The sequence below is a fragment of the Haliotis cracherodii genome, unplaced genomic scaffold (genome assembly GCF_022045235.1).
Source record: "Haliotis cracherodii isolate W230 unplaced genomic scaffold, xgHalCrac1.p SCAF_1, whole genome shotgun sequence".
Classification (NCBI taxonomy): Eukaryota; Metazoa; Mollusca; class Gastropoda; order Lepetellida; family Haliotidae; genus Haliotis; species Haliotis cracherodii.
In genome coordinates, this window is record NW_027266264.1 from 78,331,026 (window position 1) to 78,348,610 (window position 17,585).

The 17,585-nt window shown below is 39.6% G+C and overlaps 1 protein-coding gene across 7 annotated transcripts in view; it reads right to left on the reverse strand.

Annotated features, from left to right (window-relative positions):
- The window catches only part of LOC139478874 (long-chain-fatty-acid--CoA ligase ACSBG2-like), a 53,248-nt gene that overhangs the window by 16,364 nt on the left and 19,299 nt on the right, over positions 1-17,585 (reverse strand). For 3 of the 7 annotated variants that reach the window (XM_071261891.1, XM_071261817.1, XM_071261971.1), the window contains 2 exons: positions 10,276-10,349; positions 48-209 (listed from right to left, as the gene is read on the reverse strand). In XM_071261891.1, coding sequence (XP_071117992.1) covers positions 48-209; positions 10,276-10,315 — 202 coding nt within the window. In that variant the 5' untranslated portion in view covers positions 10,316-10,349. Of the gene's footprint in view, positions 1-47; positions 210-10,275; positions 10,350-12,826; positions 12,907-15,210; positions 15,324-17,585 lie in introns of those variants that run through there. The other 4 variants (XM_071261583.1, XM_071261666.1, XM_071261740.1 and 1 more) reach the window with 3 other exon arrangements.

Below are 17,585 nucleotides of genomic sequence, written 5' to 3' on the forward strand. Positions count from 1 at the left end.
ACATAAACGGATCAAGCCCCCGAATCTCCTGACACGCAGAAACCCACCTAGAGCTGTGTTGTTGGGTATTTTCTGTGCCACCTGGCGCAGCAGTGAAGGGACGGTGATGGGTTTGGCTGCTCCGGCTCCTCTCTCCGACATCCGCAGCCGGACGGGATCCGACCTCCCTACAGCCCACAGCTTCTGACTGTGTATCACGTCATCCATATCTGCACAAAAAAACAGAGTGAGTGAGTCAGTATGGTTTTAAGCTGCTTTTTAAGATACTCCAGCAATATCACAGCGGGGAACACCAGAAATGGGCTTCACACATTGTACCCATGTCAGGAATCAAACCGGGGTCTTCGGCGTGATGTGTGAATGTTTTAACCACTAGGCTTCCCCACCGCCCCACAAGAAAACAGGAGGATAAGGTGAGGTAAATAGGTTATGACACTGCTTTTATCAACACCAGAAATGGGTCTCACACATTGTACCAATGAATGGATTCAAGGCTTTATTAGTTCAGTTAGTCTGTCAATATTATTTAAATTCAACATAATATATTAGTCGTAAGACATAAAAAGAAGTATGAACATCACCAATTTACCAACAAAACGTATGTTCACAAACAATAAATAAAACAAAATCTAAGTTTATCATGAATGACAATACTAAATAATTATAAGTTATTTATTCCAAATTCAAGGCTTTTTCAAGCAATTTGGGGGATTTTCAAGATTTTTCAAGGTTGACACTAAAAATCCAGGATTTTCAAGAGGAACTTTAAAATTCAAGGCATTTCAAGCCTGTCTGAACCATGTAATTTAAACCCAGACCTTCTTCCTGACAAGCCAATGCTTTAACCACTTGGCTATCCAACACATTGGACATCAAACAAGTTTCCTAACTCACAAAACGTAGACAAGTAGTAATGTCAGTGTCATGAAATACCGATGTATATGACAGTAATCTTCTGGAGCCTGAGGTTTCACAGAATGTATTTAACATGATCAATCTGGCAGTGCTGCACCAAGGTGCTCAGGGCTTATCCCACACCTGTTGCCAGGGGACACCAGACACCCGGGATTTCATCAATTCCAATTTATCCATGATTTGAAACTAAGTGCCCTTGGCAGGCAATTTGGGAAAATAATCTTTATTTTGCTCAAGTTGGACAGTGATATACAAACAAGTCACCTGTCCAGTGCCATAGCAATATTAACATGAATTATTACTATGGGACTTGAATTGGGAACTTTGTAATTTGGGAATATTTACTGACATTTGCTGCAGTCTTTGGGCTGAATATCAGCCTCTGAACAGGCCAAGAAAGGGTTGGGTTTAACCACGCTGAAAGGTAAGCTTTGAATATCAGTCGCCCTTAGCAACAAGCTTGGCAGGCATTATGACATTTATCACCGTCATAGGGTTACCAGTGTCACATGACAAATACCAACCATACCGTCCTGTATCAGATCCTGAAACCTGTCAAATCACGAGAACGAGGAAACCTGAATATATTAACAATATTATTAATATTTGTCTTCTATTCATACTGTAGGTATTAGCGCTATGAGAGAAATTCCCATCATGTAATCCCGAAGTGGTCTAATTCGGACATATTTCTGCTGAAACTATCAGCAAACATTTCCAATTAATGTTATTAGTCATAACTATGGCTTTGCAGAGATTAGTTGTATCTCACTATTGAGTGCATTATCTTATTTTGTACACTGAATGCATTGTATGAAATTTGTCAAACTACCTCTGTATTTAAGAGAAAGATTCTCGGGGCCGTGTAACCCAGGTTTCAGAAAAAAGTTCACTCACAGAACAGTCTTAAATGTTTGTTCATGTAAAACGTGTTACCAGAAACTACGGAAAAGTAAAATTGCTTGATAGGCATTACTTCGAAGGTAGGATGAGAAAGTAGAGACAATTTATGGATGACAACTTCTTTATTTACTGTAAAGGCGACGTTTTGGTGTAGATCCTTACATCGTTGTCAAGCAAGACGGCTTTTATTTTGTACATATATATTTTTTAAATGAGATAACCTCTATTTCTTGGACAAAATATTAGTCAAGCTCTGGAGGGAACTATGACCTGAAATGCCTTTGTATTACTTATCATGTGTCATATTATATGAAACATCTCTAAATCATACTTGTATTCAGGGATATGAAATATGTTTTCTGAAACTGTTGTTTGTTTGTTGTTTAACACCGCACTCAACAATATTCCAGCTATATGACGGCAATCTGTAAATAATCGAGTGTGGACCAGACAATCCAGTGACTGACATCCTGAGCATCATTCCTTGCAATTTGGATTGATGACATGCATCAACCAATTCAGCGAGCCGGACCGCCCCATCCTGTTAGTCGACTTTTACGACAAGCATGGGTTGCTGAAGACCTATTCTACCCGGGATCTTCACGGGTCCGCTTCGGTTCTGTCCCACACTGATGCACATATAGCACATGTAATACGCCTCTGTTCAGATCCATTCCATCGCCTCTTATGATAAGCTTGTGTTGCTGAAGATCTAACCAGGATCTTAACAAATCTTTCTGAATTGTATACTGACACGTTCACATCTTGTAATATTATTTCAAAACAATATTTTCCCTTTTCTTGTATGGGTTTCATTTCAATTCATGGACATGAAAAAGTGTTTTCTGGAGAACATGCAGTCTTAAAGTGAGTCATCATAATAACTGAACAATGTCCGTGACCTGTTGATAACATTTCCTCCCATTTCTCTCTCTAGTTATATTTCCATGAAGCGGTGAATTGAACAACAAAGTTAACATCCTTCCTTGTAATACTTATCAGGGAATCCTTGTAATACTTATTAGGAAAACAGATGATCAATAAATTATATGCCCACTTCACGATACTATACATGTTGCTATACTTAACTTGTGTTATTTATGGGTGAAACTATCCATGTTCTATGCACTCAAGATGACAAGCTTTATTGCTGTCAACCAGTTTGTGTTTATGCTGCATGACAGCTTAATTATAAGACACAACACAACTCGAGTTGTTCTAATAGCTTTGTGCAAGCAGATTTACCACAATGTTTCATAATAGGCAGGAAGGTAAAGCTAGTCCAGGTTGTCATCAGGAAAAGATATTGCAATAATTCATAAATCTTACAAGTGTATACAGAATTAAAATGTGAATGGATACATGTATAGGTGTATAATTGTGTATTACATCATCAGGGCCAGAGAATCATGACACCCCAAATATATAACCCACTTCATTTGGAATGAATGGGACCCGTGAAGATCCGGAGTAGAATAGGTCTTAAGCAACCCATGCTAATGCCATAAAAGGCGACTGTGCTTGTCATATGAGGCGACTAATGGGATCAGGTGGTCAGGCTCCCTGACTTGGTTGATGCATGTCATTGTATGCCAATTGCGTAGATCGATGCATATGATATCAATCACTGGATTGTCTGGTCCAGACTCGATTATTTACAGACCGCCGTCATATAGCTGGAATATTGCTGAGTGCGGCGTTAAACAACAAACAAACAAACAAAACAAAAGGAATGGACGGAGGCTCAATACTACAGTCTTAGTACACAAGATGCTATTCACGTTATAGGCTGCTGTATACATTTATAGGGCAGGGTTTTACATGATGCACAAATGTGTGTCCAGTACGCACAAATCTAGAGAAAGGACACAGAAAAAAATATACTGCATCCCAGGGGAAGCACAATAATGTTGATTGTACCTACAGCTCATAAGGAGCACTTGTGCCTATGGGTGTCTTAATTTCATCCATCAATCATGACCACTGTCCACGATCACGGATTCATTCCAGGCTCTAAAGTAATTATCTACACATACAGTACACTACACCCTTAATTACTTTACAAGTCCATACTGCCTGCAAGAACCCTAAAAAATATTTATTGGGGGTCCCCCTGACCTAACTTTTGTAAGTTAAGTTAAAACCCTCATAGGGGGTGAGTACTAGACCATACGAAACGTTATAGACTCTAGTACATCTGAGGTTGCATACAGCTAATATCAACAAACTCACTTATCGTTTAAAGGAATCATATCATGCAAGTTTTGCATAAAATATAGATCACATTACAACTTACAATTCATCAAAATTCTCAAACAATCTGACAGTGATATAAATTACACAAACCAATTTATACTCTGAATAAGCCAACTATTAAGTGTGGTATAATCAATATATATCATATTACATATATCATTGATCAAATATCCGAACAAATTAATCATACAAGAGAAAAGACAACGCATCAAATGGTTCTGGATGTAACCCATCCGGCCATGAGATGCAGATGATGTACACACAATATCTGCATCAGGTCTTGGAGATGTTTGCTGGTCGGTAGCATGCAACGCAAGGGGTTAATCAGTAGAGTAGCGACATTGATTTTGTATTGATCCAAGCATGTGAACTGATCGGCTGATACCTCGTTAACGGAGTTGTCCTGACCTAGTTACAGGAGATATTTCAAGATGCTCCTCACCCGTGTCCTGCAGCTATGTTTGGACGTGTTTACATAACAACCAGCTGTCACGTCTTTCCCCCTGCACATACAATACTGTTATAGCTGGCGGAAACAATGTCATGTCAATTGTTCAAGAGAGAACAATCAGTTCAAAGAAACAAATTCTTCTATATGTGTACCTGTGTCTGAAATAACTGCCCGCCTGCCCGTGGCTAGTAACTCTTCTGTCAGGCTGCATGATATCTTTGTCTACCTGCCTGACTGTCTGGCAGATGGCCAAGTTATGGATTAACTTTCATTATAACACCTCGAAGATTCTCAAGTAATTGTTATCATTATTTCATTTGAATCAAGACGGAAATTCTTTCTTATTTTGGGGGGGGGGGGGGGGGGGGGGGGAGAATTTTTCAATATATAAAATGTCTGAATGTGGGCAGGTAACTTTGAAGATGAACAGGCAACATTTATGGGTCACCAGCCCGACTGTCTTGAAAGGTTATAAAAATATTTCAAACACTGATATGTACCCTATACAATTAACAATAATTCAAATGACACCCTAAATATATGACTTGACAATACAAGAGTCATCAGCGGATGACAAGTCTCTCCGGCCCCCACAATAGCAAAAGGCACCACTTCAGCTGCTGGCTAATATGTATACATGTACCAAGTTTGGATGCAAAATCTTTCACAGCTTTCAAGTTATGCTCCAGTAAAGAAATACTGAGGGCAGATCGATCGACAGATGGATGGACGGACGGACGGACGGACGGACGGACAGACAGACAGACAGACAGACAGACAGACAGACAGACAGACAGACCAGATAATGACTATATCCCCCTGCATTATATGCTGCATGATAAAAAAAAGCATATATTTGAAGGTATTTTGTGATATTTATAACTTTATTCTACGAACCATCTTTGTATCTTGGTGTATAGAAACACCTGCTTCTTCACGCAAAAACACACTATATTAATTACCTGTATAGTATGTTTAGTATCACCTTGACTCTCAGAGGGGCTGATATATACAGCATGAATTTGTCCTCACAAAATGGCTAAATGTTACCACCTCTGGTTACAAAACGTTGAAAAATGAATGGCATTTATTCAAAATCTAGTCCCAAATGACATACTTTATCAGGTGAAAGACACATTCCTGAATATGATTACATATGCTGTATCTTCTAAAATAAAAATGATATCGGGTTATTGTTGTGGGTAGTTGCACTGAATGTTGAGATGAGCTTTAATAATATAATCAAGAAACTTTTATCTATCTTGTACATCAAGTTGAAACATATAGATGTTATACAATTGTCAATCACTTTATATTCCTAGGTCAAAGACATGAACCACCTAACATGCCTAACCCAGTTCAAGGAAAACAATCTATTGACATACTTTTAGAAACTGACTGTTGCCAGCCTTAAATACACACACACATATACATAAATTTATTTTTAACTCATCAAAGCCATACTGACAATGTACATTGAAGTCCCAATTGTGAGAAGTTTGTAGGGATTGTCTCAAAACCTGCTGAAGTTTGAATCGGAGTCCATATTCTCTGTTGGAGGTGTCTCTTAAAACATTTCAGTCAAAATTGATGTGATCAAAGCACTGAGCACCATCCCCACAGCATATTGAGACCACAGTCACGACAGTGTGAAAAAAAGCATGGATTGCCAATTAGTTGCATATGCAGACTTAACTTATTGTCGACAATAAATGGGTTCTAATGTGTGATAGATTAGCAGGAAATGACATGCCAATGTAACTATTTTCATCATGATTTGAAACTAATAAGATCCTGTTTCTTAAATAAAAGTGGCTATGTCAATATTGTGAGTGTGTTTATGAAATTAATTGATGTAATTAACATGGGTAACTACTTAGTGAAGGAATGGTTGATACGTGAATACTTAACACGGTCAAAGAAAACCCAAAATATATTTAACACTTTAGTCAATTATGAACACTTAAAATCAATCACTGCATCAACACTGAGAAACAGATCAATCATTGATAACAAGAGAGGATCATCATCATTAGTTCTAGATATTTGAAGCAATCAGGGAGTAACTGAGTTAGTGAAGACACATCTTCCCGAGGCAAGAGAGTTAACTGACTATTTAAGTCAGGTTTTTGCTCTTGCCGGACTAGGCTGGAATTCCTGGGCTTGATTGTAGTAACTCAGTGGTTATTATGAGTTATGTCCCTTCTAAGCCTCTCCTATGGACCAATCCGATTCCGTCACTTGCATTTGTTTCAAACAAAATGGCGGCGCCCATTCAAGACGATCTGATTGATAATAAAGATCTATATTGTGATAAAACGGGTCTTACATCGCGAAGCACATCAAATCACACGAGCACCTTGATTAAAAACATGAAAGGTTTGGAAAATATCTGTTGACAAGAAGTTGGCGGTGCACATGCTTCGCAAATCCTGCAATCGACCAAATCTGCACGATAATTTACAAACTGGATTTCTTTATCGTTGCGTGAATTTGATTGGACTATGCATAGACTCATTAGTCGAGCCAAAATGTAACTCCATAATACCAGCCTAGTTCGGCCAGAGTGGAAAGTCAACTTTTAAAGTCAGTTCACTCTCTTGTTTTGGGATGATGGTGAAGACAATAATAACTGATAACTTTACAGTGAGTGAGTGTTTGTAGTTTAACGCCGCAATCAGCAATATTCCAGCTATATCCCGACTGTCAGTAAATAATCGAGTCTGGACAAGATAATCCAGTGATTGACCTCCTGAGCATCAATCTACGCATTTGGGTCGAGCGAGCGTGTGAGTGAGTGAGTGAGTGAGTGAGTGAGTGAGTGAGTGAGTGAGTGAGTGAGTGAGTGAGTGAGTGAGTGTATTGTTTTACACAGCTTTTAGCAATATTCCAGCAATATCATGGCGGGGTCACAAAAATTGTGACTATATTTGAGATACATATTGCCTCTTGTGAAGATCTGGGTCAGAATTGGTCTCAAGCAAGCCTGTAGTACAGGATCGGGTGGTCAGGCTCAGTGACTAGGCTGATGACATGTCAACATATCCCAAATGTTTAGATCGATGTTCTTGATACCAATCACTGGATTGTCTGGTTCACATTTAATTCTTTACAGACCGCCATCATATAGCTGGATTGCTGAGTGCAGTATTAAACAACAAACAACTCAAAATAAAGCTAGCTGTGTGCACACCTGTGAAGCTCAACACACAACACAAATTATGTGCAGGAAATTTAAAATAATCTTCACTGTTTTCTTTCAACATGTCCATAAGAACAAGAAAAGAAATACAGGAAACTACATTTATAAAAAACTCAAATGGACCAATAACTTTTGTTAATTTACGATGTTAATTGGGGTAAAGGTGTCAGTACTTAATCCAGTTAATGACTTGTCTGCAATTGTATATTGTTGTTTCGAAGATCTGCGCGTTGCCGCGGATGTTTCATTAGGTTGATAGGTACACGCGAGCAGGTCAGAGATTAACAGTTCGTTATAAACAATGTCGTTGACACAGTCCATGTGGGACCACAAAGTGATTTTGATACATCAATTTTTTCGTCAAATCCAATAATTTTATACGATAAATTATACAGCCAATGGCGGGGATCGAACAAATAGTGAGTTCTATCCGTCAGTTTGTTATAAGCGTGTTCCTTATAAACCTTGTTTACTGTACTGGATATGCCAACATGGGCACAAGTATCCTGCATTAGTACCCCCTGTACAGGTACTCCATATGCCCTGTACAGGTACTCCATATGCCCTGTACAGGTACTCCATATGCCCTGTACAGGTACTCCATATGCCCTGTACAGGTACTCCATATGCCCTGTACAGGTACTCCATATGCCCTGTTACATTTGAGACGACCCCTCACTATCTACAGCAGTCTATGTTAGTTGAAGGTACAGTGCATAACAGGTCAGGGTTGTTCTCAAACACTTGCTTTGTTCACTGCCTGTGCCTGGACAATGACGGAGGTGGTGTGTTGACTACCTGTCATCTCCCCTAGGTAAAGCAGTCTATGAGGGGGCGGAGAGAGGGACATCTGGGAAGTCAGGACGCTTCCCCTTTCAAATCTTTAACACACTAATGCAAGGTTCAGCATTACTGAAAGAATCTTCAAAAAAGGATGTTTCAAGTTGTATAAATAAGTTTGATTCCTAGTTCAAAGTCAATGTTAATCATTACATATTTCAGAAAGTTTTAACATGAGTGAGAGAGTGAGTATGGTTTTATGCGGCTTTTAGCAATATTCCAGCAATATCACCTCGGGATGACACCAGAAATGGGCTTCACACATTATACCCATGTGTGGAATCGAGCCTGGGTCCTCGGTGTGACGAGTCAATGCTTTAACCACTGGGCTAGTTAACCGTAAGTGGAGTGAAGCATGAATGTCAAGTGGTCCTGTGAACGTGCTGCTCTTGTTTCCGGCATGACGAGTCAATGCTTTAACCACTGGGCTAGTTAACCGTAAGCAGAGTGAAGCATGAATGTCAAGTGGTCCTGTGAACGTGCTGCTCTTGTTTCCAGCGTGACAAGTCAATGCTTTAACCACTGGGCTAGTTAACCGTAAGCAGAGTGAAGCATGAATGTCAAGAGGTCCTGTGAACGTGCTGCTCTTGTTTCCAGTGTTCAGATCAAGGATCAAGCCTAGGTTTTCTGTGTAGTTATAACTTCATGTACCTTATACCTACCTATCACTATTAAAACAATCCTAAGCTACCCCATTCTGAACAAAAAGTACCCAGCAGTTTCTATGGTTACCTGTCATAACACCTCCATTGGTAGACCATGTATGAATGAAAGATACGTTATTGCCTCTCAAGTATAAAATACTTCATGACAACGCCTCCAGTTTCAACCTCATGTCCATGGTCGGGTTTCACTCAGTAATTTATAAGCTGTTGCAAGAACTAGGTAAAACATTCATACTCCAGTTGATGCATGAACATAGTCTTTGTTGTGCAAAGCCGTTTGCTGAAACAATTCACCAATGTGCAACCAGGGATGTTGATGTAGTGGAAAATATCCATGTTATTGATGATTGGTGCGGATGTATTCATACACACAATGAGTGATTTTAGTATTATTAATCGATATATTGATATATCATGATACTTCGGAGTCGATCAATTGATGCTAGTCAATTACACCCCTATGCACTGCTATTAAAGTCAGCGCTATGATACACAACATACTTTCTTCTGTATCACTATCACGGCATTTGCTTAACAAATTGTTATATTTATCTACATATCAGCCATTTTCAACACTTCTACAAACTGGTGCTGATCACACCCGTGAAGATCCGGGTTAGAGGAGGTCTTCAGCTACAGATGCTTGTTGTAAGAGGCGACTAATGCGATGGGGTGGTCAGACTCGCATGATGATTTGTCAGACTTGGTTGATGCATGTCCTCGTATCCCAATTACGTAGATCAATTTTTATTATGTCAATTTCTGCATTGTCTGGTCCAGACACTATTATTTACAGACCACTGTCATATAGCAGGAATATTTCTGAGTGAGGTGTTAAACAAAAAAACAAAAAATAAACAAACAAACATAGCCTCATCAACAAACACTTATCACAATGTTTTCAAAAATCAAAATACATTTCCACACTTTCCTCTGAAATAGTGTATCACACAATGTATGATATGATGAACAAAGCATGTTATTGCCTTGTGAATTCAGCATATTGTTTCCGCTGTACGTAAATGATAGAATGGGCTTCTCACCTCGAGATCCCTCGGGTCCATTGCTAGTAGGGACAGACATCTCCTGTGTTGGTTTCTCTGCTATATTGATGGCACTGGAAAACAGAAAGATTACAGTTATTTCCTTAACACTGCTTAACCCACCCATTGTTCTGATGTCTAATGTTGAAACAGTCTTTCCTTGAACTCAGTGATAGAAACAGTTTTAGTCCACTGGTCCTCATGGTGATAACATATAGCAAAACCTATAAATAGGGCAAATTTCTACTTGTCCTTATGGCACCTTACTATTGGGCAGTCCTGACTACAGGATTAGTGCCAAGTTCTGACGCTGGAAACTCGATGCTTTTGCAAATATAAGGAACTGAAAAGATTACTTTTCATACAGTGAAAAGATTACATTTCATACAGTGTGGATATCTTGGAATAATAAAAAAATAACTCGTATTAAATTATAATAAAAAATACAAGCATAAAATATTGTGCAGTATGCAAGTGACAATATGTCTAATGCCAGTGAACACCATGAGAAAACAATGTATTTCAGCATGGATAAGATGCACATGTAAACAGATCATATTTGGAATCTATATAGTGTATTGCACACGTTATCACAAGGACATTCATAATGTATTAACAACACTGAACAACACAAACACACTCTCATATACAGCCAGTATTCATCACACATCTGTGACAGGTGCTTGCACCGTGTGCACTACTTATAATACATGCGTATACTCACTTTCAATAACCAACAGCCAGAAAATTGTGTTTTTCCAAGCAGCTATTGAGTCACACCCACTCATAGAGTAAATCATTAATACTGAGGTTAAAAAGTGATAGATTTTGGGCATCCCTAAATTATAATAACAGAAACTCTCAGTCTTGTGGCGGCACATGGTCCTGTGTACAGTGCACAGGTCACAAATCAGGTGAAGTTGACAATGTCGGTCATGGAGAATCCTTGGATGGGTGGCCGTGTTCCCGAGTGTTTTTAGGGCTTCGGTTCTGTTTGTTTGTTTGTTGTTTAACGCCGCACTCGGCAATATTCCAGCTATATGACAGCAGTCTGTAAATCATCAGGACTCGACCAGATAAGCCAGTGATTCACATCATGAGCACAGATCCATGCAATTGGGATCGATGACATGCTTCAACGAAGTCAGCGAGCCGGACCGCCCCATCCCGTTAGTCGACTTCTACGACAAGCGTAGTCGCCTTTTACGACAAGCATGGGTTGCTGAAGACCTATTCTACCCGGGATCTTCACGGGTCTGCTTCGGTTCTGCCCCACACTGAAGCACATGTGATGTCATCTTAGGCAAGAGCCCTTCTTTGTAATACGCCTCTGTTCAGTGAATGGGGTACCCAGTAGGATGAGATTGTAGTGTGACAGTTAACCTTTTAGCGCCTCACAGGCAGCTAAGGCTGTATATTCCCCTGGGAGATGACAATGAGTGCACACTGATACACTGACCAGGGTAATAATAGTGTACTGCTATGAGCATCCACTTGGTGAATTCAACTTGGCGCATCATAAATGCATACATCATCATTATTATTATGATTATTATTATTAATGACCCCAGGGGTTTCTTGATATCACGACAGCTTCAATTGTCTAGTTGATAGAGTGTTTCCCCGGAGAGTAGAAGGCTGGTGGTTTGAACCCCAAAAATGCTGACAGAGAGTACCATGCTTGGTACTCAGCATTGAGGGAACAAAACAAGGAGTGACTCGCTTGGAGTCAGTATACTGTGTCTGAGTGGGGTATCCACATTAAACAGAGGCATGGTATCTCAGTGTGCTAGCACTATACAATCTGGACTAGTCCGGACTAGTAGAAGTAGGCACACAGGCACACAGAGACACACACACACACACACACACACACACACACACACAGACACACGCACAGACATACGCACAAACACAGACACACACACGTGCATGTACATCGTTATTTAAGTGCAATAATCTTGAATGTGACGTTAAACCCCTTTTCACCTCATCTCTCCTTAATTTCTAGTATTATTCAACCTTATCTGACAGACGTGTATACTCTAGTATAACCATCCCAAAGTTTACAGTCAGCTGTAAAAACTGAAATCTTAAGAAAATAATAAAAATCCTTCAAAAGCAATTCCTTGTAACAATTAAATTTGTTACCTTGCAACCAATCAGTAAGTGATTAATTACTAATAATTAGTAATTCTTATATATGATTAAACTACATTCAAACCATCAGTAAACAATAAGCTTACACATTGTTATAAATTTCAATACAGGCAGTAAACGCACATTTCAGTGCTCAAAGTAAGATGAAATAGATACGATCTTACCAATCTGTAAACAATTATCTTACAGCCAACAGTTTCAATACAGACAGTGAACACACATTTCAGTGATCACAATAAGATATAATAGATACGTTCTAACCAATCTGTAAACAAATATCTCACAGGCAACAGTTCCAAGAGAGACAATGAACGCACATTTAGGTGATAATTATAAGACACAATAATACATCCCAACCATTCAGTAATCTATCTCAGAACGTGTATCCTACCTTCCCATTACTACTTCAGGTGATATATCCACTGAACTCTAACTGACCCCTAAATCAGGTGACCAATAATGGCAGATACAAGCTCCACGAGATACTACCAGTTCCAGGTTACTGGTAGATCAAACACCAGGATCTAGCCACTGGTGCTAGTGTTCCAGGTAGTGCATCTTTAACGTCAAACGCAAATTAGGTCAGACTGTTGATCGTCACAGATCAATGAAGAAGTCAGTTAATATTTGAATGTTGCCTCGTTAGAACAGCATTGTCCAACAGAAGCCAGGAGTTGGAGCTAAGGCACTGGTCTTTCCGTCGCTGTTTATACGGTTCTATGAACATACCAGCACGGACTTGGAAGCAGGTTGTGTTAGACAACATGAAGTATTAATGGAATGTTCGCGGTGGTATTGTAAGTGCCATGACTAGTATGCGTTTATAGCTGTAGATGTTTTACACCAGCTTGATGACTCTATAACAACCTTCATGAAGGCGGTCACAATGGATACAAAACATACTGATAGCATTCAAGGAGCCATATCTCACAAGCCTACGTCCTTGACGATAAAGGATCTAATGTAATGGTTCTACCTGCTACTATGAACAGCATTCATAGTCACATACAACTGAAATATGTATGTTGCTTGAACAGAAAAAGTGGGTTAGTCAGAACGGGAGACTAGAATCTGTCAAACTGGAATCCAGAACCCTATTATATTGGAATCCTGAACCCTGTTATATTGGAATGCAGAAACCTGTTATATCAAAATACAAAGCCCTGTTTCACAGGAATCCAGAACCCTGTTATATTGAAATACAGAGCCCTGTTTCACAGGAACCCAGAACCCTATTATATTGGAATCCAGAACCCTGTTACAAATGGACCCAGAACCCTGTTATATTGAAACCCAGAACCCTGTTATAATAGAATCCAAAACCCTGTTAAATTGGAACCCAGAACTCCGTTATATTGGAATCCATCACCCTGTTATGATGGAATCCAGAACCCTGTTATGATGGAACCCAGTACCCTGTTATATTGGAATCCAGAACCCTGTTATATTGAAATACAGAGCCCTGTTTCACAGCAACCCAGAACCCTATCATATTGGAATCCAGAACCCTGTTACAAATGGACCCAGAACCCTGTTATATTGAAACCCAGAACCCTGTTATAATAGAATCCAAAACCCTGTTACATTGGAACCCAGAACTGTTATATTGGAATCCAGAACCCTGTTATGATGGAACCCAGTACCCTGTTATATTGGAATCCATAACCCTGTTATGATGGAATCCAGAACCCTGTTATGATGGAATCAAGAACCCTGTTATGATGGAACCCAGAACCCTGTTGTGATGGAACCCAGAACCCTGTTATATTGGAATCCAGAACCCTGTTACAAATGAACCCAGAACCCTGTTATATTGAAACCCAGAACCCTGTTATAATAGAATCCAAAACCCTGTTACATTGAAACCCAGAACTCTGTTATATTGGAATCCAGAACCCTGTTATGATGGAATCCAGAACCCTGTTATGATGGAACCCAGTACCCTGTTATATTGGAATCCATAACCCTGTTATGATGGAATCCAGAACCCTGTTATGATGGAATCCAGAACCCTGTTATGATGGAACCCAGAACCCTGTTATGATGGAACCCAGAACCCTGTTATATTGGAATCCAGAACCCTGTTACAAATGAACCCAGAACCCTGTTATATTGAAACCCAGAACCCTGTTATAATAGAATCCAAAACCCTGTTACATTGAAACCCAGAACTCCGTTATATTGGAATCCAGAACCCTGTTATGATGGAATCCAGAACCCTATTACAATGGAACCAGAACCCTGTTATGATGGAATCCAGTACCCTGTTATATTGGAATCCATAACCCTGTTATGATGGAATCCAGAACCCTGTTATGATGGAACCCAGAACCCTGTTATGATGGAACCCAGTACCCTGTTATGATGGAATCCAGAACCCTGTTATGATGGAATCCAGAACCCTGTTATGATGGAACCCAGAACCCTGTTATGATGGAACCCAGTACCCTGTTATGATGGAATCCAGAACCCTATTACAATGGAACCAGAACCCTGTTATGATGGAACACACAACCCTATTACAATGGAACTAGAACCCTGTTATGATGGAACACACAACCCTGTTATGATGGAACCCAGTACCCTGTTATATTGGAATCCAGAACCCTGTTATGATGGAATCCAGAACTGTGTGAAATCAGAGTTATTATCACCCCAGTGCAAAGAAACCTTTTATAGACTGGGGGCCCAGAAAAACGGTTACTACACTCTGGTCTGCACTGAACTACACTACACTACACCTTCAACACCGACACTAATTGCTAGACTGCATACCTGTTATTATGGTTTATCTCAAACTCTCCATTGACCTTGACCTTGACCTTGACGTCATCAACCTGTTGTTTACTTTGAGATATTCCCACCACTGACATCTCAGGCTAACACACCTGGAATATACATGGGATATATACAGTAATCACATGATGGGGTGATTTAATAGACAAATGTATTCTGGTATAAGAAAACTACAGTCTGTCATGTTCAGATTGTAAAAATCTTTGTCGGGTAGGATACAAATTCTATTTGGCATCTGCATAGAATAATACTGTAAGAATTTCATTTTAATTTATATTGCAGTTTGTGGCTTTTTTTTCTACAAAAGAAATGTTTGGGCTGAGATGTTAAAACTGCTCCCCTCCCATCCACCCCTGTGTGGCAAACCAAACATATTTCTTAAATTTCTTTTTGATTTATAAGCAGCAGAATCTCTGCACTTATTCACTTATTATTCTGGTTATTCTGTGGTGTATATTTTATTATATGCTACTGGCCCAAGCCCAGGTCGAATAATGTTTCTTATGTCCATAAATCTCAGTTAATAACAATCCATGTGTTTATACTAAAATCTGCCTAAAGCATGCAAAGAAACCATGGAGAATTCAACAGCAAAACAGCAAACAATTGACATTTTTAAAGAAAAACCTTGCTAGTGCAAACGTAGCCTGTCTCACAGTCTCTGAACCATATTATTTTCCCTTTGTGTAATGCAAAAGCCCCAAATGAAGCAAGTCTAGATTTACTTCATTTTCTGAATCTTCATATAAAATCTTAATGGGGCTCCTTGGTTGCACATGGTTCTGTCAAAATTATATATCTCAGAGACCAAGTGTTAGTCTAGTCCAAACCTAGTTAATCCAAAGCTCTGGACCATTAGTTGGGTGGGTGGGTTGGTTGGTTGGTTGGTTGGTTGGTTGTTGAACGCCGCTCTCAGCAATATTCCAGCTATATCACATCGGTCTGTAAAATAATCAAGTCTGGACCAGACAATCCAGTGATTGACATCATGAGCATCGACCCACGCAATTGGGATACGATGACATGCATCAACCAAGTCAGCAAGCCTGACACCCGATCCCGTTAGTCGCCTCTTATGACAAGCATAGTTGCCTTTTACGGCAAGCATGGGTTGCTGAAGACCTATTCTACCCCGGATCTTCACGGGTCACCGTTAGTTGGGACTGTCTATACATAGGTTTATGTTTCTGAAACCAAACATGGCTTTCTCAAGTACACTGTTACCTGAGCCTCAAGTACACTGTTACCTGAGCCACAAGTACACTGTTACCTGAGCCACAAGTACAAGTGAGCTGAACAATTCATACATACACACTTCACAAATACAGGGCAAACAATTGCCAGAATAAGGACAATGTACACGCAAACTGTCTAAATATCAGATTTATCCCCTCGTTATAACTTAATACAAGGAAACTGTAAAAAGTCCTAGTGCACCCTGGTTCTATCCCACAAGTCAAACTTCTGTCCATGTCTGTGTTAATCAGCTGTAGTAGTTCAGTGATCCCAGACGTTACCCTGGGAAAAATACAGGACAGACAACAGGCCCATAATCTCAATAGCAAGTGTTCAAGTCTGATTTATATTTCAAAAAGAAGTTTTAAAAACTGTAATTTATGGAGCCACTTGACGCAGCCAAGCAATACAAGAGACCGTGTTCAAGATGTTGACGTCCTCAGCATGGTGCACATAGCTGTCTCGTGATACTAACAAACATGAAGGACCAGATCACACCGCTAATCTATTAATGAAATATAACTGTATTTACAAGATGCATACTGTAAACTGAAGTAAGAAAATGTAAACAATGCAAGTCTTCAGCAATTTCAAACCAAAATCAAACATCACATACATTAAATCAGAAAAATTAGCATACATACATACATATCCAAGGCCACATGCACACTGTATGTTGATCAGATTCAACACCTTACTTGTCGTAGTAAGACTTGTCGTCTGGACGCTTAAAAAATTGATAAAAGGCAGCACTACTGGATATACAAGTTAAACTTGTCTTCAGAGATTAAACGGTTCTGAAAAAACTTTGATGTCATGAAGGAAAAACCTTTTCGATAATAGTTAAAAGGCAATTATACACCCAACCACCACTGCCATGTAAACTTTTACCTGGGGTACTTATATAGATAACTTACAGATTAGTCTCGAGTTGTCAAGAGCAGAGCAATTAATACAGCAAATACGGTAGTCCATTGAGTATAAATGTCAGCTTCTGAAAGTACTGTCAACACTCAGGACAAAGGGAGATAGACAGGACCAAGGAGTTGATGGAGGGGGGAGGGGAGGGGGGGGAGGGGGGAGGGGGGAGGGGGGGGGGGAGACATGAGGGAGAGGAG